Source organism: Larus michahellis, chromosome 2 (genome assembly GCF_964199755.1).
Source record: "Larus michahellis chromosome 2, bLarMic1.1, whole genome shotgun sequence".
NCBI lineage: Eukaryota > Metazoa > Chordata > Aves > Charadriiformes > Laridae > Larus > Larus michahellis.
The window spans coordinates 39,031,942-39,050,880 of record NC_133897.1 but is presented as its reverse complement, the minus strand read 5'-3'; the positions used below and the strand labels follow the sequence as shown (position 1 = coordinate 39,050,880).

The following is an 18,939-nucleotide window of genomic DNA, read 5'->3' as shown; positions in this document are numbered from 1 at the left end:
AATTCCTCCTCCAAATCACTTTAGTTGTGCCTTGCAACAACTTTTGTGAGCAGAATTCAGTATGAGTACTTACAGACTATCTGCAACTCCAAAATCTTGGAAAACAGTAGGAAAGAACCTAACTTTCTTCTGCCTTAAGAGGGAGTTAACAGTACAAAAAAGGCAAGTGCCAACAGTGCTTAGGATTTCAACGAAGTAAGGACTGCAAAATCATTTGGGACCGCGGCTCACAATATTCACTAAGAAAATGTGCAGAAAAAAAGACAATGTGGTGATTAGTTCTGCTACAAATCTCTTAATAATGAAAGCAAGAGGAAAGTACGGCTATTATCCATATAATTAGAAAAACAAGGCAAGTCGATGGTACCCATGCAACGGTATTGTGCAAACTGATAGGATTCTAAAACCTCAACCTATGCACAGACATTTCTCTTTTAACATAAATCGAGTAAATTAAACTAGTGGCTCGCCTGCATATCAACAGGGAAATTAAAACCTAACTTTTAATTGCTAACATGTAAATGTTACTGGTTACTCCGTTTTAATTGTATCAGTATAATAAAAATCACAGTGCTGTTTGCTTTGGCACATTTCCAGGTGCTGGCCAAATAAAACTTCGGTATTTTGAAGGTTTTCCTTAAAGCTACGTGCCTGTTGGAATTTATTTCTTCTTCCATCTTCCAACTGTAGATTTAGCAGCTGTAACAACAGCTGGGCAGTTCAGCAGCTGTAAGAGACAGATGCCAAGTTCTAGAAAATAGCTTCCCAGTAAAAGAAAATAGGGTCCGCAGCAAGTTTTTATGGATTCCCCCATCAGAAAATTTTAGTCTGAAACTTGGCACCAACTGGAGAGTTGACTCTCTCTCGTACCGCGCTTTTGCTGAACTCACCGGGGAGACTACAGACCCTCTCAGAGTTTGCCCTCTCTCATTCAGATTTGACAGAGAAAAATCCTTTTGCTGTTACAGAAAAAACAATTCTTTGTGTTGGTTCACGTGCTCTTTTTAGTGTCAACACTTCTTAAAAGGAAGGCTTTAATATCAAACATTAATTAGAAATACGTTTAATTTGTACCGTATCACCATGATAAAACTGACCCTAAATTCTGTATGTCTTACCCGCAGAAGATCATATTAGTAATAGAATGATCTGACTAAAATGTGGCAATACCATATAAGCCTTCTTGTACCAAAACCCTATCACAGCAGTGGGTTTAGCAATCAGAAAAGGAGGGGAAACAAACAAACAAACTTGTTTATACTGGTCCTTAGGGGTCTTCTCAGCTTTCTCAAGCTTTTTACAACTGGCATATGTTAGAGGGGGCCAAAAATGTCTCTTGATACTTACTGAGCTAAATTTATTAGGATAAGAAGCAGCTTCTGTTGACTTTAATTGCAGTTGTGGGCATTAAGTTGCTCACAGAATTCAGCCCACTTATTTCAGTATCTAACTATAGGTTGTGTACCAACCCAGAACAGCTGCTAATTGAAAACACTGCTCATAGGGACCAAGGTTCAAATGGAACAATAAAAGGAATCAAGCACTGCTGATTTCATGTACTTTCTTTGTCTTCCTCCTCTTCATCTCCACAATTCATGGAGAGTTTTACAAACCAACAGATCTTCATAGGAACAAAACAGGCGGGGATGCCAGAGAATGCAAGGGAGAAATGAAGTTCATAAAAGAAAAATAAATAAACAAACAAATAAATAAATAAATAGAAGTACACTTGAAGTACCACGTACTGTTTTGCTACAGGGACTAACATACACTGCAAATAATTACAGCAGTGACAAAAAAAATCATGAAAAGGTCGGGAGAGATTTTAAGTCTTGAACACAACCATGCCAGGTTTCACTATTTTAAAAACGGTCTAAGAATTCCAATGCAGAAACAGGCTATGAACAAATGATCGCAGAATACAAGGAATGACTTACACAGGTTTTACCCTAGGTCCAGTAATTGATTGTGAAGGTATGAAAATGTAATACCCTGAAACTCCACTCAGAGCATCCTCCTCTTAGCACAAACGTGCTGGCAGGGCGCATGCTCTACTTCATGACACACAGAGTAATGATCTGTTACAAGCGGTAATTGTTCCTGCACATGTATAAAAGCATATTGTGCTCCATCCCCAGGAAGACGGCATACGCTAGAAAGAGCAACACCTACAGCAGAACACTGTGAGTCTTAACAGAAGCTGTGAGAAAGAGGATGAAGAAAATAACACTTACCACCTGCACATTACCAATAGAAAAAGAGAGTTCCCTGTCGCTGGAGAAGTATTCACAAATGTTAAATTCTCACCACATGCACTCTAACGCAATCATCCCAAACTTTTTGATCCCACACACCTAGCAGTAAAAAAATATTTCGAGCGTGCACCCCAATATGTGTATATTTATTTATTTATAAATTATACAGATATATGACAGAAGTTCTAATATTTTCTTCCCGCACCCCAGTGGGCCACCTCATGCACCCTACTTCGGAGACCACACCTCTAATAAGCAGAAGAACAAAAGCCAGCAAAACAAGCATCTGCCCCGGATATTTGCTATGAATATCCGCACCAAAATTCTGGGGGCTCTGGGATAGCTACTACAACTAAGCTTTTGCTAACAGAGATGAAAAGTCAATCTTACCAGAGGCGGTGGTGGAGGGGGCCCTCCAGAAGGCGGTGGAGGCGGTGGAGGAGGAGGTGGTGGTGGCGGCGGTGGCACAGGCATCCGTTAAGATTTCTAGCTTCACGCAGTTATGAAAAATACAGCTGAAGTCTATGTCCTTGAGGGGAAGGAAGGGAGGAGAAAGACAAGTGAGAAAAATAAAAAGAAAAAAAAAGAAAAAAGAAGAGGAACGTGTTTATACACTGTAAGCTGAAGATCAGCCAAATTTCTAGCTCTCAGCAGACTGAAGACTTTTATACTGCACTGCTTCCAAAACTACAGTACGAACCGCCTCATTATAGTTCTCTGATGACAACATTCATCTAAAGAGCAAGCTCACAGATCTGGACAAGTGCCACGGACACCAAATGCATAGATGCCAGTCTGTCCAGCTTTAACTGTTACGCCTTGCCTTAATCTAGCCCATAGCCCTGAAATGCAATTCTGCAGAGAACAAATCACAGTCAACCGCATGTGGACACTCCTGCTGGGACAAAAATCTCCATTGACTTTAAGCCAGAGTTTTGCCGCTCTAAGGATAAAGTAAGGAACTTGGTAAGGTTCACTGGACTTCCTCCAATGTTACAAAAAAAAAAGAAAAAAAGAAACAAGGGAAAAAAGACAGGATTGAATAATAAATGAAGAAATAATTCTACAAGTTAAAGTTTCATTAAATATAGTTCTATTACCAAGTGACAGCATGTAAGGACCAAGCATTTCAAGTATTAAAGTCGCGTGTGTTTTCCTGCCATTTTTAAATGTTAACTTTTCACAATTCTTTAGTAATACCCTGACTAAAAAGACAACAAAAGCTGTATGTTGTTGGGTTGGTTTGTTTTTTAGATCCCCTGCAGAATGACAGGGCATCACTCACTGACTTTCATCTCTAATCCAGACCCCAACATGGTTGCATCCCCTCTTGGTCTGAAGTCATCTTGACAGTCGTAACTGTAAAGTTAACAAGCAAACCCTGTATTTCATCAGTAAAATTGCAAATGAAAGTACTAGGCAGTGCTAAAGAGAGCCCTCTCCAAGCCATACTTGATAACTTCTTTTATGTTGATAGTGACTTGGATAAATGCTCCAAACATGGTTTTACATCTAGTTTTATGTCCATTGTGTCATAACTGTCTTCTGAGACTCTTCACAGCGTCATGCAAAACAGTGTCAAAAGCCCTACAAGAACACAAAATATGACATCTGCTATTTCTTTCATTTCTGTAAGGCTTTATCTTAGTGGGAAATTACATTGATTTGACACATTTGTTCTTTATACCTCTCTGTAGATCATAATTTGTTTTCCTGTCTCCTCTAAGCATTTAGAAACATTTTACTCCTTTTGATGTTTTTCTAGAAATTTAAGGTGAAAGGACCACAGTTCCCAGGCCCTGCGCCCCTCATCTTTCCCTTCTTTTTTTTAAAAGCAGGCACTCTGTTTATGCTTCTCCAGCTGCCTGAAACCTTTTGGTCAAGTCATTTAAGAATCCTCTGTGTAAGTAGGAGAAATGAGACAGCTCAATCTGGAGAGCTTCAGGAGAGAGGCCGAGACAGAAATGAGGCATGTTACAATCTTTCGGGGAATACTTAGCTGTTTTGCTAGAGAGGGATAGATTAGAAGAGGCAATGAAGTTAAAAGGCACATGCAGCCTTGTACACTTCCTAGCAAGTGTACGGGAACAATATCCAGGTGATATCTGAGTATTTTCCTTCTGCTGTGTCTTGTAAAACACTTTATGGGAGATCGATCAAAAATTAACTACACAGAGTCTCTGCAACATTTGCTTTCTCCCTTGAGAGACTGCTCTGCAAAGGACTAGCCTATCAAAGCACCCTGGATCTGTAACAGAATTGGTGGCAATCACTTCAATAACAATCACTGCCAGAAAGCTGTCATCGCAGCGTCTCCACCACTCCACCCTCATTGTTGCCCTGTGCAAAATGCTATTATCAGAAGATACCTCTTTTCCTCAATTAAGTCATTCAAAAACAGGGACATAAGGAGAATGAGTCTTCCCTGCTAATAATATGTTTCGGGTTAGTATCTTCCTGCCCTGCAATACAGGCCTTTTGTCTTCATTAAGGATTTAGATTGGGAAATATGCTCTTAGTCAAATTAGAAAAAAAAAATACAACCCACGCTTCTGTGGCAGACCATGTGCATGGCAGCAGGAGGTAAAGCACACTGGAGGCGAGCAGCAGTGGGAGAAAGGAAATGGGAATCAGCTCTTGGTATTTAGAAGTCAGTCTTGCATCTGAAATGCAATCAGTTGACTTTTCTATCTGCCTCTCTCACCAGCCCCAGCCCCAGCCCCAGCCCCTGTTCCTCTAAGCGATGCAGACTAAGCTCCTGGACCAGAAGCTGCGTGGCCATCTACAGCCCAAAGGTCAGTGCACGGGGAACATTCACACCCCTAGCCTGAATCCTCTTGTCCAGTGCCACGGGAGAAGAATCCATTTTGGGGGCTATAACCCACCACCCTTGAACAAAATACTGGAGACGCGCCATGGCTTTCCTCCCATACTGTTTCAAGTCCTTTACAAACAAACTGTTTTTCAGAAAACTCTGCGTATGTGCCTTCCTGTGTCTCCTATCACAAATTCAGAGGCTAAGTGTCCTGACCTGGGTGTGCTTTTGTGCACACAAACAAATTAATATGTTTTTATACCGGTACTATTACAGTCTGAAGGTTAACCCGTCTAATACCTATACAATGAAGAAACCTTTTCCATGTAAGGGTTCTATTTGTCCAAGCGATCTTTGGACGGAGTGCTGTCATACACACAAGCAGACACTGATAGCAAAGAAAGACTGTATGTAGATAAAGGTAGGCATCTTCAAACTAACTTACAATGAAAAAAAAAGGCTCTTAATATTTAGTCATAACTGCATGATCTACACATTTTAATATGTAGGACTGGATATGAGAACCTCTTTTGTATCACTGCACCTGCCTCACTTACGTGGTTTGTATTTAAATAAAATTATGGAGAAGACTGCAACATTCTCAATATATCAAAACACATTACTTGGAGGCCTCTATTCCTTGGTTAAAGGCTGTATTTCACTTGCTTCCCCCCCCCCCCCATCAAGTTGCTAGTTAAAATATGGTTGGCAATTTCACATAATGGCTTCAGAACATGCCGGGGTTATGGATTTGCAAAATATAAGCTAAATAAATTCCAAATTAAAAACAAAAAACCGGTACCACATGGATCAGTTCTTCTGTCTCTGAAGAGCCGGACAAGAGGGAAATGCCACGAAGGGTCCTTAAGGCACACGCGCCCTTTCTCCTCTCCTCTAAATATACGTACTTATAATTGGAAGAGAGGGGTCTGAACTACCCCTGAGGGACAGAAATAAAAAAGATATGGTTTACAAAGTTGGCAATAGGTGGAGGGGAGAAGGCTGCGTGTTTAGCCTCAGTTTTCTCCGGCAAAAAATAACATAAATCTTCCCTTGGCTTCCACATCACAAAACAGAATCAGGCCCAACAATTGCAGAATTTATTGAAAAAAAAAAAAGAAAAAAAAAAAAAAAGGAAAATCCCAAACCCTGCCTTTTCTAGTCCACCTCCCTGCCAAAGCAAGGTTGTACTTTTTTTTTTTTTTTAGTGCTTTCTGAAATCTAATTTTAGGTGTCCCAAATAATGTGGCTTCTATTATTTCCCTTGGGAAGCTCTTTCTCAGTCAAATAACTCTCATAGTTCAGACTGGCCTGACACTCAGCCTAATTTCTTGTTTTCTTAACTTGATCCCATTTGCAGATGACTGCACCTTGTAGCAGGTACAGTCACTGCAGATGACTGTACCTTGTAGCAAGCAAAATAGTTTCTCCTACTCCTCAGCATCAGCTTTTTGAAATATAAGAATTATAGTTCAGAAGTACATTTACAAGGACTAATTATTCTTTTTGAGCTGTTTTACTTCTTACAAATGGTCCCATCAGTCAGTGAACATTATTACTGTTCTCCGATTCCAAAACAATTGGTCTTTTTTTGTCCTCCTGGTAAGGGTAATTCTAAGACCGGCAATTTCAGGTGTCACAGACTGTTCCCTGCCTCTCACAGAGCTTGCCTGAATAGCAGCTGGGTTTAAGTAAGAACAGCAAGCGCAGACCTCAATATAGAATTCAAGCTCCAAATTTCTGAAGGCCCAAACGAAGTCTTCACCCAGACTTTCATTTTGAAGTGTCAGACAAGACAGAGTACATGCAGATGTCTCCTCTCCACAAACTGCTCTCAGCCCTGTGCTGGTTTCACCTGTGGTAGACTCAATATGTCTGCCCAAGATTTTATGTAGATTTGGTCTCACCTTGCCCAGCCACCAGACGTACAGAAGCTCTGATCTGAAAGCTTTCCAAAGGTCTCCTTCTAAAGTGTCACTGCCACAGTGACTCTGCCACTGGGCTCACCCTAAGACAAAGTCCTTCTGGGAGCACAGAGCCACGCTAAGGAACAACGTGGTTTCTGGAGAGCAGCTGACAACGTCTCCTGCCACCCTGATGCCCAGCAGAACCACCACAGGTCTGTCTGCAAAGTACCTTCACCCACCATGGAAAGGCAAGGCATGGAACAGCTGTGCCTTCAATTTGGAATGATGTCTAGAAGGGGGAAGGACAGAGGAAAAAAATCACAGCTATTTAAATGCATATAATATGCATTTATACACAAAATTATTTCTTAACTAGTAGCATCTATTCCGTTGGGGCTTTGTGTTTTTTCTTTTATATGGCTAGAGTCCTTAGGTGGTACACTCATTAATATATAACAACACAGCTGGAACTGAAAATGCAACCCTTTTAATCCATTTAGAGAAAGGACTGCAAAATAACTGATTCATTATTACTGGATTTGCAATCATTGCAACCATGCTCTCTGAGGTAGGTAATTCAGCTTTGGGGAAACTTACAGATTTAGATGGGTATTTCACAGGTGTGCAGGAAGGCTTATCTGAAATATAGGTCTTATTTTCTTGACTGAAAACCGAAGAAAAAAATAGACCACAAACTCCGTTTTTAACTTTTAATCAGCTTTTATATAATCAAATGTGATTTCCCCATTAACTACACTGTTCTAGCTTTTAAGTCCTGATATTTTAACAGAAAAGTAAAAGAATTTCAGAATTACACAGAAGAAAGAGCATCAAGAAGCATCTGCTCAACTTTCATGATTTGGAAAGTAGACAATGAGCCTAATTGTGCCCCCATTTGCTCCTGTCAAACATTGCTGAAGAACAGCTGAAATCACTGGTACAAGCACACCACAGACTTTTAAATTAAAACAGTACAACACATGTAGGGGCAGAGAAGAAAAAAACCCCAGACAGTAGTAGACGTGTGTTACACAGATCAATTTTTCTTCTGTCACTATCACACAACTGGAAATGACTTGGAAAAAGCTTCTGTTTGGAATGAACCAGTTTAGATTTCAAGTATGACGGAATCAAACTATGTGATTTTTAATGACCAGAAGCTACATTTCTTTCTACCATTTTCAGTGTGAATGACATTTTATGTTCAGAGAACAGAACACGGAATAATCAAGGTAGAGCCTCCAAGCATCCTCACAGTCTCTCTCCCCTCTGCAAAAATAACCCTGTCCACAAAATACTTGACAGTCTCTGCTGTATTTGAGAGACTTAAGAGCAGTGCAGAAGCACGAAACTCATACCTTCTTTTACAGCTCATGAGAAGTGCAAACACTCACACACGTACCTATCTTGCTAGATATATTTTAAGACATTCACAGGTATATTCCTACAGCTGACTAAGAAAACTCTAGCCTTTCACTATTTCCTAACAGACAGTAACCCGGATTGCACACCATTTATGAGACAAACTTCTGCTCTCAGTCGCCATTTACATCACTGCAACTAAAGGCAGAATCTGGCTTTTTCATTTCCTTTGAAACTTAGAAACTTTGGGGGCTCCTCCTCCATTTAATAATCCGATGAAACACGCTTAAGCAGCACTTGTCTACACACGGTCTGTGGGATTGTCTCACAGCACGAAACAGTATCCTGCATTTAAGCCAAGGAACATAAGTTCTCCCCACTTTGGACTGTTTCCACCAGGCTTGATCCAGCTGAGGGCAGCATCCCCTTTCTGCCTGAAAACAACAGTATGACTCTCCTTCTGTCAGGAGCCTGCTAACACTGCAACAAACCGGCCAGGGCTGACCTAGCGCAGATTACAGGAACCTGGAGACGCCTTGCATCCATGTGTGCCATGGGCAGACCTCTCTGCTAGGTTCCCTGTGGTGCCGAGGCCAGAAATTAAAGTGTTATGTCTTGACAAACCTCCCTTCTGAGGCAAAGCTGCGCAGATGACTTCATGTCCCTATACATGACTATTTCAGGGTGTAGCTTCCTCTGCTCCATGAGGATCAGCCATAGAAGACTTAATTGCTGTAAGGGAGCAGAATAAGAGAATTTGTCATCTTCTTTTAAATAAAGAGAAAAGAATGACACCTAAGAAGAAGAAATACATTATGCTGACAGTAGCACTATCCTGAAGTTAAAGAGTCCAAAGACAAATGAGGTAAGTTAGAAGCAATTAGGAATTGCACAAAGACATAATTTTGCAAAGAAAACAATTTATACAAAGAATTTCCTTTAAATACATTGTATCATCCACACAAAGACAGACATGGCTTATTTTGCTGCCAGATACATAAGCAATAGTGAATTCGATATACAGTCATTAGCAAAGTTAATCATTGGCCTAAGCTAAATAAAATGCGGCTCAGTGGAAGCTCAAGGTCACTGCCACATTCTGAAGATGACTGCTTTATACTCCTCCAGAGTTCCCACTGTGAACAGCACTTGAGCTCTCTGAGTAGAAGCATCTGATGTTTCAGGTTAACACTCGCAAGTTTTGTGGACTCTCCAGAGAAGTAAATTGTATGTTTTCGCATCATTCTTAATAATGTATTTCTTTATAATTATTAATATATTAATTATCATTCATATAATACAAAGAGAGATATTTGAAAATTATACCTGTACACAAAATGGTTTCCACCAAAGAAATTCCTGAAGTGGTTTAATCAATTCCCCTAAGGGAAGAAAGCTTTGCTTTCCAATGAAGAAGCTAGCATCAAAATAGAAAACCCAAATAAGGTAGTATTCAGCATCTTGCTTTTTATATTTGCTATACTCAGCTCAACAAATGTCTGTTTTCAAACGCCAACCAAGTGAAAAGAATTTGCAAACGTGGGTACCAGAAGACTACAGGACTTTCAAAATCCATGTCTCAAATCATTCTAAAATTTTTACTTTCAACCACATGATGTTTCATCAGAGATCCTATTTTAAACATTCGCAGCTTTCCATCTTGAAAATATAAATTTATAGAAACCTGTATGCATGCCACGTCAGACTGTTATTTACCAGCTTAAGAAACACAGTTCTAATACTGGCAATGCAAGGAAAATAAGTCTGGCAATCTAACGCGAGCCATTCTTCCCTACGATACAGTATCGGTATCATGCCCAAGAACAGGCTGTGGTCACTGTATGCTGTAAGGAGAATTGGCTTTCATAAGGGATGTAAAATGTGATGGTCTGGTCACCTGTAGGAATAAGTTGCCTTTGATCATGGCTTTCAGTGAAGTTGCGATTACTTAATATTCCTTCCAAATCTATTTCCAGTGGTAAAAATGCTAGCCCTTGATGTCCTGAGAAATTAAACTACAACTTCTGAACATGCTTACATGTTCATACTTTCATGCTCTTACCTGTCAATCCTGTTAAAATTGTAGCTCCATTTCAACGACATAGTGGGTAACCTCATCTTAGATGTTCTTTACAGCAGAGTAAGGCTTCCATACTTAATAAGTTATATAAAACTCTATGTTATTAAGGAAGCCTCGCTACAGTACCATAATGTTGCATTTTTAGTATTTTAACTAATTCAGTGTTCTGAAATAAATACAGTGCAAAGTGCTTTTATTGCCCCTTAAGTGTCATAGCCAATATATTTATAAAACTTCCTATGTGCATAAAAGTGCAAATAGGTTTTCTTGTACAGAAAATGGTTAGCTGTTTTTAAAGGCAATGGACAAAATATCAACATGCATTTACTCAGGACAACGATTTCACTTTGTACAAAGAACAACAAATCACAAAGTCATTTACAGCTGTTAATTCCCTAAAAAAAAACCCTGACAAAAGATGTTTTGATTTATAGGCCTAGGCCTAAATTGCTAGTAAAACAAAGTTCTCTGAAGAAACAAAATGAGTTTTATTAAACTGAGGGTTCAGCCCTCTGCCTTATTAAAGGACTTCAATTGCAATTCTCTGTGAAAGCCATTATATTCAGAGACAATGTGATTGATACCTACCCGTACACACAGAATAAGCCACAAACACTAGGAATCCAGAAATAGTCAACTTTGTTGCCTGCTGAAGAAGGAAGGTAATTCTGGGGATTAACTGGCAACAGGTTTTTTTGAAGTTGTGTCTGTCATAGACACAAAGGAGCAAAGTGGTTTTCTGCAATTTTCCTTCTTTAAACAAGTAGATCAGAAGTTGTTGCCAGAATCAGCTCCCAAGAATACTTCCAGTTCAGTCAGTATCTGCTACCATCAGACCATGCAGGGGACAGATGAGGACTCGCCTGTTTCCACCAACTCTGGTGTCAAGTTTTATGCTGGTTTTGGACTCCACCTTCCACTTTTACCAGTCCTTCTTCTACTTTTACCATTTGGCCCTTCTCTTTCTTTACTTCCCTCCATGAAAACTTCTCTGCTTTTCTAGACGTTTACCAGTCTCTCCATTCCCCCTCTCCACTTTCTTCTTTGTCTTTGCTCTTTTCACCATTCACCTCACCTGTTGCTGCTGCTGACGCAAGGCAAGACAAACGGAAACAATTCATTTAAAAGGTCGAGTGGTGTGCCCTGGGGAAAGAAACACTGCACATGGTACAAAAGTAAGTAACTCTGCATGATGATACCAGAGGTTCGTCACAGGCTGCTAGTACTGAGAAATAGAAAAGAAATGCAGAACTAGGCTGATTTGGCTTGGAAAACAGGAAATGTGATTCTAGGAGGTACCGGGAGATATATCCTGACTAGAGCTCGTAGGTATTAGCGACAACGTACGAAGCCTCACATGATGGAGTGGCTACAAGACTGAAAATTTGGAGAAAAACAACAAGGTGAAACAGTGTGGGCAGAGGAAAGCAGTGAAGCAACCACAGTATACGCATTCTGCAGCCATACTGGCCCTTGCAGCTCCTGGTACAGCTTGTTCAGAGCAAGCTCAGGTATCCCCACATGGCAGCGCAGCATTTATCCTACTGCTAAGCCAGTGTAAACTCATGATCACTTGATCCAAGAATATTTTGTACAACCCACTTTTGCATAGTTTCCTTGGTACTTAGTCATTTCAAGGCTAAAAAAGGCTTTCATTCTGCATTAAACGCGCTGTTGGGCCCCGCATCTGTCACTCACACAGTACACTACAGAGATAGTCTCCCCCCCCCTCCTCAATTTACATCTCTTATTATTTTTTATGCTAAATTTTCCTTTGTTTTCAGTAGAAGTGAGGTCAGTTCTTTAGGGTTTAATTCTGGAAATACTCAAGCAACTACAAGCTGCGTGCTGCAACATCACTAACGTGTGTTAAGCTGTTTGCGCTCACACAACTGATCAATTGAAGCAACAACTTTCTGCCCAAATCCTAGGCAGAATTTGACAGATATTTTTGCAGTGATTCACGCATCCCCAAGAGGAGCAAACATCTCCTCTGAAAATAAGTTGCTAAAATACCAGTCTGTTTTCCTGATGTGCAAGTGTGGCTTGCCTTTTCTGTGCCTCATGATTTTCTTTATGTGTCTACACAACTAACACAGCAGATCTATAGATTTAGTACAGATACAGCGTTATTCCTTTTCTTCTTTAGCATACAACGAAAGCGTAACTGACTTGGACAAAAGCCCAAAACCTGACGGGACTATTTTATGTGCAGTCAGTAGCATGGGTGCATGTACATTTTTCACTGCACGAAACTATGCCAGTTAGGAAAGCAATAACATAATACCTTTCAAACAAGAGGATATGAAGGAGGAACAAAAGATCCCAAGGCCTCCCTTGTGATCCAGTACTATATTCCACTCTCCTCTTTTTTCCTTTTTTGTTTGTTATAACGAAGAGAGTAAAACACGATATAGGAACTAGAAAAAGTTAAACGGTACAACAGTCATTTACAGACTGGTGTGTAGTTTGTGAAAGGGTCTGACACAAAGGGGTTACTATCTCTAAACCCATTCATTCACTTTGTTCATCTAGAAGGAAGCATTTTACCCGTATCTTATGAACCAAGGAGAAGCACTGTAATTTCTAGCCAACGCTTTAATTACCAAGGCAGGCACTGCAGTTGCCAACAGTGTAAACGAAGGATATAGCATATCCATTACATAGAAGCTGCAGAGCAGACATGGGAGGTAGTTTTCTTAGACATTTGTAAGAGCGGTGTCAAGATTGAGCAAGAGCTTTCATGCTGAATTTTCTGGTCTCATGTTTAGCGAACTTTACCTTGTCGGGACCTTTCATCCAGTTTTCCTCTGCTTTTCACTTGGTATTATCGCTTACACTGGAGCTGCAGTAGAGCTGGTTTGTTGCTCTCCCCTGCCTGGGCTGGCTACAAAATGATACCATTCTCATCACAGAGGGTTATATACCTATTCGTAACAGTGGTGAAAGATGACACAGGGTGAATGCAAAGAAGAATCCGAACTCCCATGCGTGATCTTATTTGAGAGAGAGGTATTTCTGATAGTCTACAGGAAAACCATCTCAGCTGTTGTCTGAATTACCAAGGCATGAAAACACACTTTTCACACCTTATGAAAATTCTTCAGTTGTTTCACATACTTTCAAAGCAATGTAAAGGCAGCTTTCAGCTGTCATGTATGTAAGACTGAATGAGTCCATTTGACAATACTCCGAAGTCAAATTAAGGTGGGTATATTCAAAAGAATACAAATTTGCTAAAAATACACTCATTTGCTCTCCGATTTGGAAGTCCCAAGACATTTTTTCTGTTTGCAAATACAGCAGTGTTTACACTACTGTTCATCCCAGCTGAAGCCACTGGGCAACCCCGATGCAGAATGACCACAGGTGAACACGCAACTATGAAGTCCCATTAAGGTTTTGCTACTATAAGCCAATTTTCAGAAAGCTTCGGTCTTTCAAAGGGAGAAACTACTTTGTGTAAGAGCACGCACTAATTGAGGAAGATCTCCAAGAATAGCAGTAAAGGTATTCCAGAAAGCTATACCTCAAAACTGCATAGCGGTCACTAGTAATTCAGTGTGAGTACTGAAGACTTTTAGATAAAAGAATTTATTGCATATTGTAGTTGTTTGTTATGTTTATTTAGATATTAATTTTACGTATACTCTGAAGGAGACGGGAATCTTTATTTTGGCACAAGAGAGCCTAGTATCATTTTCCCAAAGCAATCATCTGCTTCAACATTTTATCCGTGATCACATTTATTATATCTTAAAATAAATAGCATAAAATACCCACATAATAATGCAGCAGATGCTCACACACATCCAGGATCAATAACTTACAGAAGTCAAGGGTAAGAGAGCTGAACTGAGCTAGTCCAGTCTCACCGACTTTTGATAACTAAACAGAACTTGTGCCAGTCGCAGAGCACGGAGGTGAGTTATGACTAACAAACATACAAAGAAATTTGAGGCCAATCCTTTTATTGCTCTGCTTCTCTTTGGAGCTAGAATATTTTAAAAATATTAATATTAAACTCTTTAACATTTAATAGCAGTTAATATTTTTAGATGTAATATAAAATTGTAAATCATGTTATTCAACTTTGAAGCTTTTAACATCTACCTCTTAAAATGTGCAAATATTTTTCTATTTGTTATGACTAAGATACTGTTCTCAGTTCAAGGTCTTCTTTTCAGAGGACAATGAATATCCCAAAATACTGACCTCAACAACCAAAAACATTATTCTTTTTCAGTATAAAGAGCAAATATTAGCATCTATGGCATCTATGCTATGTCCTGTTAAGACATTCAACAAACACTGCTGACTCTTATGGTACAATTACTGAGATGTGACACTGCTATGTTTTGGTTTACTGTTTTTTAAAAGAATATCTAAATACTTCCTGCAAATTCAAATGTAGCAGTCATTATGTACACAATCCTACCATGGCCCTTCCTGATGTACTGCAGTAACAGAAATTGAGATGCTACAAGATCTTTATTTATATTTTCTTTGGGGGGGGGTGATGGAGAGAGAGGGGGGAAAAAAAAAAAGGAGGGAGCTGCTTTATGTTATACTATATGATTTGATAAATACAGCCATATGTTGCTCTTTCCAGTGCAGTACAATCACAGAAACAGAATCTCAAGTGCATCTCAATCATATTCAGGAATAGATCCAAACTAGCAATGACTTGAACATTGCACCTAATGAATTAAGCTTTGCGTCTGCCCCTAAGCAACCAAAGTCTGTACACAAAGTTGATTGAAGTATTTATACGCTCCTGTCTTCACAGAATGAATATCTTTGATTCTTTAAAAAAATCAAGTTTCATACTTCTATGCAAGCTGGTACAGGTACCTGCACTTTTGTATGCCACTTAGCCTCCTGGAGCCTCAATCTTAATACGAAGCTGTAGATAATACTTAAAAATGTTTAATAGCAAGGTCACCGTTAACATCAAGAGGGGTTGCATGCTGGTTGCTAAGCCCCACTCCTTTCCAGGACCTTCTACACGAGAGGAATAAACTCCCACAGCATTTCTTTCTGGTTCTGAGTCTAACCCATATTTTGTCATCATCACCTACAGCAAAACATCCAAAGCATTCTATCCGTGAAACAAAACGCACTTATGCAAATCCTCTTTAAGGGTCCCACACTGAGCTTCTTGTATGCTACCTTGTAGGTGGAAGCTGGTAACTGAGGCTCACGTCGGGCAGTGTCCCTTACGAGCCGTGGGTGGCAGCAGCGTCTGCACTGCCTGCACATTCCAGCCGGGACACTGTTTTGGGTCACAGATCCAGGCAGTGACCGGGAACCATCCTCACCCACACACGCCTAACAAGTGTCCCAGCTCGGTCTCCCATCACACAGTGAAGTTGTATTCATTTCCTTCATCATCTTCCCCGTGGCTTGTCTATCAGTGCAACGGATGCGAACGGATGACTTTAAACACTGATTACACAAACACACATTGTCAAATAAACAAGAGTTTGTGCTGGATATGCGGATGGAGAAAGTGAAAATACTGATTGTTATCAGGAAGTAGTTCAACAATTCTATTCACGCAGCATGCACAACTACATGTATCACTGGTATCGCAATTTCACCAATATTTCACTGTCTGAGTCAGCAGAAGCACTTGCAAATTTCAGCCCATAAATCCCAACCGTCCCAACACCGTTCTGTGTTGAAACCATCAACCTTTATCTTATATCTCAGCGCTTCTCTCCTAAATCAGATTTATTTTGCCACCTTTGAGAAATCTCACTTAGTAATATTCCACTTTCGGTAGCAAACAAACAAACAAACAAAAAGGCATGTTGGCTTAATGTGTCTTTCCTATTCCTAGCACTCCTGAACTTCTTGAAGCAGGCAAACACACCTTTCCTCCAACTCCAAGCACACCCTAAGAGTAGTAACAGAAAACCCTCTTGCTACCCCCTGCCAAACGCGACCCGTTGCTCTGCATTAGCGCAAACAGGCTGATGCAGAAGTGATTTTAGTCATGCTTTTACCCGCGTTAATTAGCATTAAATAATAAACCTTTAAAGCATCTAACGCCTCTCCAGCACACTCCCCCCCCCCCGCAACAGATACATCAGCATTTAATACACGGCAGCTTTGACTGTTACTCAACGCCCCCCCCCCCCGCTTTTCCCAGCTGACCTATTCCAGCACATCTACTTCAAGGGCAAAAACTAGGGAAAAACAAAAGTTCTTCCCATCCACCGCTGCCTGCAAACAACCCGTTTTCCTCCACTCGGCAAAACAGAGGAGCAAAACCCCGTACGCAACATGCAGCCGCGCTTCCTCCACCGCATCCCAAAGCCTCGGCCACCCCCGCCGCCCCTGGGCCCTCCGGCCGGACGGAAGCTGACCAGGGCCGGGCCAGGGGCTCCGGAGCCCCCCGCGGGGGAGCGGCGGTGACCGGCCGCCGTCATAAGTTTCCCCGCCGAGTTGTCTCGGCCCCCCACGGTGTCAGGGGACCCCCGGCCTTCGGGCCGCCTCTCCCACCGGCACCCTCAGCCCCGGCGGGCCAGGGGAGGCGGCCGCCTCAGCTCCCACCCCGGCGCCTCCCGCTGACTGGGGCTGCGAGGCGGGACGGAGGCACCGGGGACCCCCCTCTCCCGACCCCTCCGCGCCCACCTGCTCGGCGGCCGGTGCCGGTGTCGGTGCGGCGGGGGCCGGGGCGGCGCGGCGCGCTCCTCCCCGAGCAGAGGGCGCCAGGTAGGGGGGGCGGGTGGCCGCCTCCCCTCAGGGGAGGTGGGAGTTGGCTGGGAGGCGGGGGGAAGGAGCAGGGCGGGGGGGAATCTTCACATCATGAGGAGGGGAAAAAAGTCTTCCTGGTCCTCAGGGAGGGGAAAATGTTTTAATTTTTTTTTTTCTTTTTTAAAAGTAGTAATTTAACACACGCCGCCCCGAGAGGGGAGAGGAACGGGAGGCGGGGAGCGCAGGTGAGAGCCGGCCGGAGCCGGCCGGTTCTGGCGCCCACAGCGCTGGGTGCCCCCGCCACCGCCACCGCCGTCCCCGGGCCTGGCGGCGGCCTCCGCCGGCCTGTACCTCAGGGAGGCGGGAGGCCCTGGGCGGGCGTTCACCCGCGGGCCCGGCTTTCCCTCCCCACCCTTAGAAGGGTGCGAGGGTGAAGTCCAGCCGCCGCCTGGCGCAGCACCCCAGCCAGCGGACGCCTTGGCAGAACTTGGTTATTTTTTAAAAACCCACGTGGAAGCCAAAAATGTTGCCCCACGGAGAGAGAAGATGCCACGGCCCTGTCCCCCTGCCAAAAGATGTCCACCGCTTCTGCCCAGCAGCCTCCTGAGGGCTTGCCCTTGAGGAGCTGGCTGGGCGCCCTCGGTTTTTGTGCCCCAGATCGTGCGCAAGAAGTATCTGCCAAAAAAACCCCAACATAAATCTTGTTTTCTTCTGCATTTTTATCAAGGCGCCTTGCAGATGGGAACATCACCGCTTCGCCCGTGTTTCTGTCAGGGTGAGGGAGTTGCTGCCTCCTGGCCTGCTGGAGGAACAAGGCACCCCCATTTTGTCATGCAGCGAATGCCACAGGAATGAGGATGCCGCTGGATAACTTATTGTGCAGGTTGTGGGCTTCGGATGGTGCTTTCAGGTGGCTGAGGGGCGGGCCCATCTTCTCTGTATTTCTCTCGGCAAACCTGTTTTGTTGTAGAAATGTCAAATCGGGGTTTTCATTGCCCTGCATGATTATAAAGCAGTCCAGGGAAATCAGTGTCACTTGGCTCCGGATGATGGCAATATCACCTTTTGAGATGGGCGGAAAGTCACCGACGGGCCGTGGCACCTCTGCTTGTCAGGGCAGGGGCACCAAAATCCGTGCTCTGCCCTGTCTGTCTTGGGGTGTGGGTTTGATTTATTATTCTAGAAGTACCTTCCTGATTGCTTGTCAGACTAAATAATTCTCAGTCCTAAGTATCTGCCCCAGTTTTTTCCACAGTGGTCAGGGAGCTTTAAACCCATTTTCAGCTGGTCACTAGTTTGAACTTCAAAGCACAAAACAAAGCCAAGAGTGCCATAGGTAGTGCCCCATAAAAATAAAAATGTAAGCATTTACTTTAAAAAATATATATAATGCCACACTTGCAAATAGCTTTCATTAGTCATGCCAACTAATCTCAGCTGAGATTTATATTTAGCTTTCTAATGCTGAAATGGACTTTGTCCACCTTTTGGTTTAGATCAAAAAGGAGCTTCAGAGGAACAAGGTGCAAGAGTGCAGGAAAAAATCAGTTTCGTCCTGTTCCTATGACTTTTCTTTCACTTTCTTTCTTTCATTTCCCAATAATGACAGCAGAATTTGTACAGTGCAAAAGTGACCATTTCCACCTGTGCAGCTGGACTGACCTGTTACGAAGTTTATGCACTGGTCTAGTCTGAAACAACATTGCCCGCGGTACATAGTTCACATACATTTAATACACTGAAGTACGTAATACTTGCCTCTTGGCTAGTGGTAGCTGGTTACAGAAACCTGTTGCACATTAGGTTTTATTAAAA

At 42.2% G+C, this 18,939-nt stretch overlaps 1 protein-coding gene across 5 annotated transcripts in view; it reads right to left on the bottom strand.

Annotated features, from left to right (window-relative positions):
* Nucleotides 1-17,580, bottom strand: part of WIPF3 (WAS/WASL interacting protein family member 3) — a 38,869-nt gene extending 21,289 nt beyond the window's left edge. The window contains exons 1-2 of one of the 5 annotated variants that reach the window (XM_074574936.1): nt 17,062-17,580; nt 2,646-2,784 (exon numbers count right to left, since the gene is read on the bottom strand). In XM_074574936.1, coding sequence (XP_074431037.1) covers nt 2,646-2,729 — 84 coding nt within the window. In that variant the 5' untranslated portion in view covers nt 2,730-2,784; nt 17,062-17,580. The other 4 variants (XM_074574931.1, XM_074574934.1, XM_074574935.1 and 1 more) reach the window with 4 other exon arrangements.
* Nucleotides 17,581-18,939: the final 1,359 nt, after the last annotated feature.